This window comes from Chaetura pelagica, unplaced genomic scaffold, assembly GCF_000747805.2.
Source record: "Chaetura pelagica isolate M959 unplaced genomic scaffold, ChaPel_1.0 scaffold926, whole genome shotgun sequence".
Taxonomy (NCBI): Eukaryota; Metazoa; Chordata; class Aves; order Apodiformes; family Apodidae; genus Chaetura; species Chaetura pelagica.
In genome coordinates, this window is record NW_009953569.1 from 24064 (window position 1) to 34234 (window position 10171).

The following is a 10171-nucleotide window of genomic DNA, read 5'->3' on the forward strand; positions in this document are numbered from 1 at the left end:
TCCTGCTGTAAGGAAGGAAAATAAGGGGGTTTGATCTCCCTGAAACAGCAGATCTTAAAAATATGGAGTGAGGAGAAGGGAAACGGCTGATGGGAGAAGCTCCAGCGGGGACCGGAGCCGGGCTGGCTCCGTGCTCATCTCAGGACAGGCTCTGTGGGAGTGCTAATAATTCCCACCACTGTCCAAAGCAATCCCTCCAGGGCCTGTTTTCCACCGTATTAACACATTGAGTCATGATCTCTCTGGCCATCACCCAGGCTGTAAAGCAGAAGGAAATCTCCCTGCTCCTTGTTTCCCTGCTTGTCGGGAGCCCAGGTCCGAGCGGGAACAAGCACGATCCACCGAGAGAATCCATCAGGCAGCAAGAAAACTCCATGGATTTATTTTTTTCTAAAGGACAAAGGGGATCCCTGGGATAGTTTAGCTTGACCTCCTGCATAAAACATGGGCTCTTTGGCACAGAGGCTGAAGTGCCTACAGAAAACACCCCGTTTGATTTCCAACTTCGGGAAGCGACTCCGGCGATTCTTTCGCCTTCCCGACGCTCTGTTTCCAGCCTGACTCCAAACCCTACCTACACTGCTTTGAATAAAACAAAACCTCCTCTGAGCACACTTCAGTTCCCCTCAAACCTCTCCTCATGAAAGCAAAAAACTTTTGTCAACTCAAGATGTCAGCAGGAGGTTGTTTTTCCAGTGTTTTAAGGGCTCTCGGGGCTCTTTTCGGACCGTTCCCTGTTTAGCAATGTCCTCCCGAGCCCGGGGCCCAGAGCAGAACTTCTCACCAAGCTGTTATAACCTCTCTCATCCTTCCCCAATTCGTACCTTCAGGAATTGCAGCAGTTTTTCCTCCCCCAGGAGTGCCTGTTCCCATTTCAGTGAGTCCCTCTGCTGTCAAAGGACAATTCTTTACGACTCTCTTTAGCTTAAGGGCAAAGGGATGAACACCAAATCCTCCTCATTAACACACGGGCTGCTGCCCTGGGCTCAGCACAAAGCAAGAGGGAGGGAGAGGACAGGGGAGGGGGAAAAAAAAATCACCCAGAGACAAAATGGTGGCTTAAAAGTATCAAAAGACACCAGGAATGTAGGGCAATAATAGCCCAGGATCTTGCTGCTTTATGGCCCTCACAACCTCCTCCTTGCAGCAAGATCTCAGCCAGGGAAAAGCCTGTGTTCAATAGCTGCTCTTGCACTGACCACGGATAAATAGGTTTGGGGTTTTTGGGGTTGGTTTTTTTGGGTGCTTTGTGGTTTAACCCAAAGCAACACACTGAGGATCAGTCTGGAGTTGGTGGGAGAAGAGCTCGACCCGCCCGTGCTCTGGTCCTCGGCCTGAAACTGGAGGTTTTCAGCCCAACCGTGGTCTTACCCGGGAGGGTTTGTGCACAGGAGGAAAGATCCCCCTCCAGGAGCAACAGAGATGAGGAGTGTTCATGCTGCATCCCTGCTGGAGCAGGTGGGCTTTGGTTGGAGATGGGTCCTGCCCCATTTCTGATTTTCACCCTGGTTTTATGGAGGAAAAGTGAATCCTGCTGCTGTTCAGAAAGGGGCTGAATTGAGGGGAAAAAGCACCTTTAGGAATCAAGAGGTTCCTTCCAGCCCTTGCCCCAAATTCTTTGCCATCAACTCCCATTAGCCTGATCCCATTTGAAATGAATTTTCCTACTGGGAGCTGGTTCCATCTCTGCAAACCCTCCCCTGAGGAGCAGCTTTTTGCCCTTCCAGCAACAGCTGCACCAGCTCCTCAATCCTCCCCCCAGCCACAATTCACTCAAAGGCTTTAAGGAACCAGCTGAACTGCTGCTTCCTACTCAAACATTGAATTTTGGGGCTGGAAAAAAAGGGCTGCCAGGCTTGATTTCCCCCCCACTCTGAAATCCCAAGGTTTCAGGCACTATTTACTCCCTGCAACAGCCTTCCCATCCAGCAGGAACACAAACCTCACGCCCTTTTAAGAAGCCTGAACCAAAAAGGGACCTGACAAGGCAGGAGATGATCTGTAACCAGCCATGATCTGCTGCCAAATAACAATATACACGGGGGTGGGTTTTTTATCTCCCTACCTTATCAAGGCTGCTCTGACCCTGTGCTGCACATTTGGGTTCTGCTGCAGCCACTGTGCTCGGTGGCATTTTAATTGATGAACTGCCAGCCTAAAAAGCTCCCCAAAACTGACACCTGGGCTGAGTAGAAGAACCTGGCTTTGTCAGATTTTTGTTCATCATCCTCAGAGCACACACAGGAACGTGAAAGACCTTTTTTGCCCCATAAATCTCTCAGCCTTCATAAAAAAAAAAGGGGTGAGAGCTTCAAAAAGGGAAAAAAAATCAAAATCCCTGGAAAAATAAAAAGAAAACAAGCAACAAAACCACCAAAAAACACAACCCCCTCGTACAAAATCTGATACCACCATAAAAAAAAACAAACCTTGGAAGCCTCATGCTTTCCTTTCCTCCTGATTAAATGCAGATCACAAGAGGTTTTTATGGGAGGTAGGGATGTTTTGCAGTGCATCTGGTCCTGGGTATTAATCTTGCAGTCATGGTGTATTAACGTGCCCCGTTTCCCGAGCTGGCCTGGCTGGAACCCCACATACCTGCTATGATGACTGAGTCAGTGCGAGCGGGGCCGAATTTCAATGTCATCTCATGCTTGTGTTTATGAACTGCCAGGTGGTCCTCGTTTGTAAACCTCTGAAATGAAACCATTTAGAAAATCAGGAATAAATGTGGTTTTACGGGTCCGTCCTGCAACGGGGAAAGAGGGAGGGGGGGGAAAGGAAAGAGTCACCCGGAGAGCAACTGGAACACAATCGCTTGAAGCCAAACCAGAGCGGGACAGATTGGTTGAGGAGTTGCTCCAAATGAAAATGCTGTTACACGGGGGCTTCTGGGGAACAAATATTTTTCATAACCTTTTTGGGTTTTGGTGGTGGTTTGTCTTTTTTTGGTTTATTTCCCCCCCAGCAGTAGCTGCAAACACGTCTCGGAAAAGCGAAGCCGAGACGCGCCGCATTTATTGCTGGATAATGGAGGGATGAATTAGACACTCCTGGGGTCAGGCCACTTTTTTTTTTCATGGTGTGGGCCAGAGCTGTCCCCCCCACCCCAAAAATTCAGACCATGGATTTATGGAGTGGGATGGAGGTGGCTGCTCAACCCCCCAAGTTCTTTGCCACGAAGCCCGAAGCGCGGCTGCCGTCGAAACGGGGGGAAAAAAGGCATTTAACGTGCCATAAAGATGCTGTTTGAAATTCCACCTTTATTGCAGGATAAAACCCCCCCTCATGACAGGATGTGCTGGGTAGGGGGGACCGTGTGTGGGTGTGTGGGGCTGTCACTGATACCCAGACAAAAGGGCAACGTCGCCCGCGGCTGCACCGTCCCCGCGCAGCGAGACGGAGGGAGAGGGGATGAGAGAGGCAGGGAGGGGGTTAAAGCAAATAATCATCAAGCCCTGAGGATGGATTGCTCCAGGATGGATTGCTCCAGGATGGATGGATTGCTCCTCTCCTAATAGACTGCGACAAAGTGGGAGCAGAGCCCACGGCTCAGGCCCTACCGCAGGATTTTTCCGCATCCCGGAGCCGCCAGGCTCCGCGTTTCTAGAAAGAGCTGGTGCTGCTGCAGCCAAGAATTCCTGCCCTTTTTCCCCTTCCCTTCTTCCCTCTCCTTAAAACAACCCACAAACCAACCCCCCCAACCTCCCCCCCTCAGCCACCTGTTCCTGTGAATTAGCTCCAACGTTGACACCCCGGCTCCGCTCGCTCTTTCTGGTGCTTATTTACGACTCATTTTTTTTATAACGTATCTTTTTTTTTTTTTTCCTCAAGCAAAGCTGCTTATTCCAGCCTGGCGCCTTCCCGGGAGCCGTGTGGAGCCAGGGGGGGTGTGGGGGACATTCACAGAGGGAAGGGACAGCACGGAGACACCATCCACACACATCCCATCCATCTTCTCCGCAATAACAAGTGTATTATGCAAAGCGTCCTTCAAAGTCCTCGTATCAGAAGGTGCTTTTGGTGGTGACTTCTTCACCAGAGCTCAAATGAAAAGAAATTAAGAGCTGATGGGTCTGAATGTGCTGAAGGGGAGAAAATGGAAGTGTTTTTTTTCCACAGAATCACAGAATTATTCTGGTTGGAAAAGGCCTTTAAGATCATCAAATCCAACCATATCCAAGTCCAACCACAACCCGCCTCTACCGACCATTAGCCCAACATTTCTTTGCCCAATCGGGTCTGTAGCTAAACCTTAAATAATACAATTTCTCCAGGGTTTTGCTAAAGATTTGACATTTCTGGGGTTCTTTCCTCCAAAACTCTGCTCCAGCCCAAATGTGACCCATTTCCACCCAGCATCACAAATCTGGGAACAAAGGAGAAGGGAACGAACGGTCGCCGGTCGCCCAAGGAGACACACAAAAAACCATAAATTGTGACGGGGTTTTGTGCTGCACCATAAAGCCCAGAAAGGTGGTGGGAAAGGGGGGGGAGAAAGGGTGGGTACTAATGTTTTTTCATGTTTCTAACCCAAAAAAACCACCCTGGTTTTTTTAACATCCATCCCCATTCGCCCCGTGCGACGCGGGGGTGAGACGTTAGCGGCGGAAAATCGGAAGGTTTGGGGAAGGGGAGGAAAAGAAATCAAAGAAATCAAAGAAATCAAATCAAATATATCAAATAAATCAGATAAATCAGGGTGTTTTTTTGGGAAGAGAGGGGAGCAGCCAGTTTCAGATGAATATTTAGCAGCCAGGCAGCTGCTCCAGTGGCGTCTTGAAAGAGCAAATGTGCAGAGACACACAGGACAAAAAAAAAAAGAAAAAGGGATAAAATTCCCAATTCTCCAAGTGGTTTTTGGTTTAGGTGAAGACATAGGGAGGTTTTTAGGCCAACGAGGGAAGCAGCAAAGAGGATGAGGTGGGGAGTGGGGTCACGTTCCTCTCTCTCCCCAGCCCTCAGCCCGGCCTCGCTCCCTCTGAATTTATTTTAATCTTTCATTTTCCTCCATCTCGGGGGTTGGTTTTTTGGGGGTTTTTTTTGTAACTTTTTTTTTTTTTTTTTTTTTCTAGGGCAGTTTTCCTGCTTTCGCTGCACGTTACAGCTCTATTTAACATCTTTATGTGGTCTCACTAGCTTGGGAGCCCTCTATTTCCCTGCCCAGAAACGCTCACAGACACAATATATCTTTCTCCATCCATTTCCAAACGCCGAAACCTAGAGGCTGAGTCTGGCACTTCAGTTCTAAATCATGTCATTTTACACAGGGAAGAAAGCAAAGAGGAGAGGGGGGGGGTGAAAGGGGGTGTGGGGGGGAAAACAGGAATGAGTTAAAGCCACAGCACTGGCTTTAATATTTAATCTCCTTCCATCAGCAGCTGACATATAGGAGTGTTATTTCAGGCTGCTATTTTCCGGGCGTCTTGAATTAAAAAGATGTTGACTGGAAACTCTTTGGGGCGAGGGGAGAAGGCTGCTGCCTTTGCAGAGCAGCCCCCCCCAAAAGCCACAGCCAACCTTCCCAGGCTGTGTGAAAGGAAAGAGTTGAAATATTTATTGTAGCCTTCATTTCTGCCTTCACTCTCCCCCCAGCCCCTCTGTGATGGTGAAGGGAATGGAGGGCACGGGTGAAATTTGGGGTTGGGTTTCTTTATTTAGCCCCGAGACTGTTACAGCTTTTTGGGAGAAAACAGGCTAAACTGGGCCAGTTCATGTTCTTTACTCAACAGGCTGTGACAGCTCGATGAATAAATGTGCTCATTTAAAAATCCTCCTTTAATAGGGGACGATACATCCAGCTGGACCAAAGCACCATCTCCATGAGAGAACAAACGCGCTTGGTTGAAACCTAGATCTTCAGCCAGATGATTTTTTTTTTGTTTTCCATGGGTTTAAAGCCCAACATGAAAAACCAGGGGGGCTGCTCAGGGTTGGTTTTTGTTGCTTTTATAAAGGACACAAGTGCCTTTGATGGAAAAGGAGGGTTGGTGAGTGCTGAACCCATCGCATCCATCCCTCCGGCCGTGCAGGAGCCCGGGTGCTCGTGGGCTCTGCCAAGCAGCTCACAAGCTGCACGGTTATTTTTTAACCTTGACAGTAATTTTCAGAGCACATAAAGAGTGGCTGCACAGCCAGGCAGTCACTGGCCAAAATTCAGATTGAACACAGAGCTGGTGGAGGCTGCAGCAGCACAAACTGCTCCACGGGCGCACGCTTGTAAAAAGGAGATGTTACCTTGCTGAAAGCACAAGCCCTGGCACTGCCTCAGCAGAGCTGAAAGGGTTGAGGAGCCAAACCTGTCTCCATCAAGCTCATCACACGGCTGAATTAATGAGGTGTCATTAATTTAGGGAAGCTGAAATGCTGCTCCAGCCTTAACTCCAGCACGTTACTCTGCCCACGGACGCCACGGCACGGCCGTGACATGGCTGATACACCTGGAAGCCAGGGGAAACAAAGGAAATCAGCACGTGCAACTGCAGGGAAAGGGCTGCACTGAACCTGGGTGGGCTGAGCTCAAAGTCACTGATTTATTTTGAACGAGCCACAAAAGGTTTCTCGTCCAAAGGAGGGTGGTGAGACGCTGGAACAGGTTACCCAGGGAAACTGTGGCTGCCCCATTCCCTGGAAGTGTTGAAGGACAGGTTGGATGGGGCTTGGAGCAGCCTGGGCTGGTGGGAGGTGTCCCTGCCCATGCAGGGGGGTTGGATCTAGGTGAGCTTTAAGCTCCCTCCAACCCAAACCATTCCATGGTTCTATGAAATCCACCTGGTTGCTGCAACGCTCTGTGGGGCAACCAGCCTGGGATGAAGGTGACATCCTGGGGTCTGCCTCACTCTCCTGGGATGAGGGACACCTACCTCCTTCATTTGGGGACCTCCCAGTGGGCAGGGCACCCAGGACGACACGCAGAGAGCAAGACTAAGGCTGTGGGGAGACACTGGACATCCCCACACCCCCCAGCCCACCCTGTGCATCCTCCCCACGCTTCCCGGCTGCACCAGCCCTACGCCCCGTCCATCCATCTCCCCCTGACAGGGCTCAGATGGATTCCCAGCTGCCTGGCAGGGGGGATAGATCTTCCCCCCTTCACTCAACACACCCGTGGAGGTAACTAATGGGGGGTCACGGGTGCCCCCGAGGGCTGGGTGCCCAAAGGTGAGCTGTTAGAGCTGTGAGTGATGTGACCCCCCAGTTCTGGCGCGGATCCGGGCTCCATCTCGCCCATTTCCCATCTGAGCAATGACAAGGATAATTCCCTCCCTTGCAGAGAGGCTGGAAGGATTAATTCACTAATGTGCATAAAGTGCCCAGATACTGGAGTGATTCATAGATTTTAAAGGCTGGGGGGACCATTACAATTATCTGCCCGGGACCACGTGAATCCCCAGATGGGCCCATTTCCATGGGCAAGGAGGTGTCACGACACGGGAGGAGTGACAAGACTTGTTGGTTTGAAAGAATTCAACGACAGCGCAGCCAAAGCGTCTGCATTTTTACACTCAGGAGAGGTGACATGCCAAGATTTGGGACCTGATTCCTCTCGGGGGGGTTCTCCAGGAAGCTGGGCTCACCACAGGTTTCAGAAAAGCTCGGAGCCCAGTTTGCTCCCGCTGGGAAACTGGTGGCTATGGGAGCAGCCACGAGTCTGTGGAGCTCCGAGGTTACTGAGAGCTTCTGCAAAGCTGGTTTCAGTGGCAGCTGGTTTCAGAGGGAAGAGACAGCACCTCTGCCAGCCTGGGGAGGGGGATAAATGAGAAGAAAAGTGAAGGTTTAGGGTGATCAGCTCAAAAACAACCCCCAAAAAATGATGTGTAGGTGTTCTGAGTGAGCCAAGCGGCTCCTGCTACAGCACAAAGGCTCAAGCGGCAAGAGAGCTGTGAGCACAGCACAAAGAACACCCCTGCACCAAGGTCGTTACACCCCCAGCCCGTGCAGGGAGGAAATAAAACCTGAAAAAAAGGGACAAGAGGTGACATCCAGGCTGCACCAGGCGGGGGACACCAGCACAGGGGCAGCCCCGGGGTTGGGCTGAGTCTCTGCCGCAGCCGCTCCTCGCGCTGCAGCAGGATCCGCAAGATGTTCGGGCATTAGAAGTGCCCTTCCCACCTTGGGGGAGGCAGGAGAAGCTCCTTCCTACTCACTCGAGTCCTGTGAAAAGCAGAAAGGACACCAGGCAGCTCAGCCACTTCAGAAAGGAGAGGACTTGGCTGCGTTTTGTGCCGTCCCCTCCCTTCAGCTCCCCACTAAAAACCGCATCGAGATTAAACCATGAAATGTTATTTTTGGCTCTGGCCACTCCAGGGACCCGTGTGGCTTTTACTTAAAGAACCAACTTCCATCCTGCCTTGGGATTAATTCACGTTCCTTTCCTTGTTTAAAAGAAAAGAATGATTAAGAATAATAATCAGAAACTCCAGCCTGCTCACGGGCAGCATCCAGTGCTGGAAGTCAAAGAGCCAAAAAGCCCTTTAAAAGGCACTTTGTTTGGAACAAACCTTGTGCAAACCACAACAATTTGCCTTTTTAATTGATTTTTTTTCTTTTGCTTAGAGCTTTCAGATGTATTTCTTTGATGGCATTTTTTTCCTGGGGGATGGTATGTTTTGTTGTTAAGGTTGTTCTTACAGCCCAGCAGCATCTTCTCCGTGCCAGGAGAGAGAGAGAAGCAAGGTTGAGGTGCCATCGTGTGACATGGGACACTTTGCTTTCCCTGAGATCAGCACCTGGAGGTGACAGTTTAGTTTTCTACAAGGCAGGAAGGAGGAGGATGGAGGGAGAGGATTTTTATGGACAGTTCAGGATTTGGTTCCTGCCAAATCCCTGGCAATTACTGCCCAGATACTCAAGTCGCTCTACAAAACTTCTCAGCATAAACAAAGAGTTAAGCAGGTTCTGGAGCCCCATCCCTGTTCCTCCTTGGCCAGAAGGGCAGAACATTTAACTGGGAGTAGGTAAATAATTTAATTTACATTTCTATAGCTTCCCTTATCCCAAAGGGCTTCTCATACACATGCCCCTCCACTGAAATGCAGGTGTTTCAGCAGGGGGGAGGCAGCAACCATCTGGCCTCCAGCACACCACGTTGTGGTGAGGAGGGAAGCCTTGGCCAAGGACACACGGGGCAAACTCTTTTTATAAACTCCATATTTCACTTTTTCTCTATGTTGTTGTTGTTGTTTTTTTTTAATGTATTTTAATAAAGTTTCAGATGGCAGAAAAACCTCCCCTGCATCTCCAGTGCACTCGGGGTGAGGATCAGCACGTCTGGGTGCAGGCAAAAAGAATCTGCCAACCTTCCAGAGTAGGCAGCAGCCAACCTGCTCAGCCAGGATTATTCCCAGTTAATCCCAGCAGGATTTAACCTGGGTTGGACACCTTGAGCTATCAAACCCAACCCTCCAGCTACTGTGGAATTTGCATCATGCCACAGGACCCCAAACCAACCTTCTCTCCTTTTTCAAAAGGGGAATAGGTAGGAGAAGAGCAGATGATTAAGGTGGTTTATGGAGCACCTGGGAGGAAAGCAGCCCCTGGATTTGCCCCAAGGTACAAGGACAAGGAGCCCTCAGCTCCTCTGGGATGGCCACTGGAATTACAGCCCAAACCCCGGGATGCAAAACTAGGCTGGGATGAGCAGGCTCCTAAATCTCCACGCTCCGTGGGAGCAGGCAGGATTTTCCACCCAGCCACCCTCCTTCTCTCCTTGAGGGATGTTCAAGGGGGAAGGAAAGACCCCAGGAGGAGTCAGTCCACTCCTCCTGAGCTCTGTGTCCACAGGGATCAGCTGCTCCATCCCTTGAGCAGCAGATCTCGGAGGCCAAGGAGCGAGGCTGGGACCTGCAGGCGCAATAATGACCGACTTCCACAAGGTGGAGCATTTTTTGCCTTGTTTGCCGAAAAGTGAAGGTTATTAAAGCCCGTGTATTAATTACCGTTGCCACAGAAGTTAAGAGGAGAGGCACAGTGGTAATTAAAGGATGTGAGCGAGGGGGTGGAGTTGTGGAGCTTCAGCGACTCCGCAGCTTGTGCCGCTGGATCCGCTCCTGCCCCCCGGGAACCCCGGGATGGGTCCGGTGTGGATGTGAATCATTATTACGTCCCCAGCTCAAATCCCAGCAGCACCACAGGTTTGCAGTGTGACCTTGGGCAGAGCCATCAATTCTTT

At 50.4% G+C, this 10171-nt stretch overlaps 1 protein-coding gene across 1 annotated transcript in view; it reads right to left on the reverse strand.

Moving 5' to 3' along the window:
• Positions 1 to 10171, reverse strand: part of ATF7 (activating transcription factor 7) — a gene marked incomplete at its 3' end in the record, with an annotated part of 51061 nt that overhangs the window by 14085 nt on the left and 26805 nt on the right. The window contains exon 2 of the mRNA XM_009999498.1: positions 2599 to 2695. Within this exon, the coding sequence (XP_009997800.1) occupies positions 2599 to 2695 (97 nt within the window). The remainder of the gene's footprint in view (positions 1 to 2598; positions 2696 to 10171) is intronic.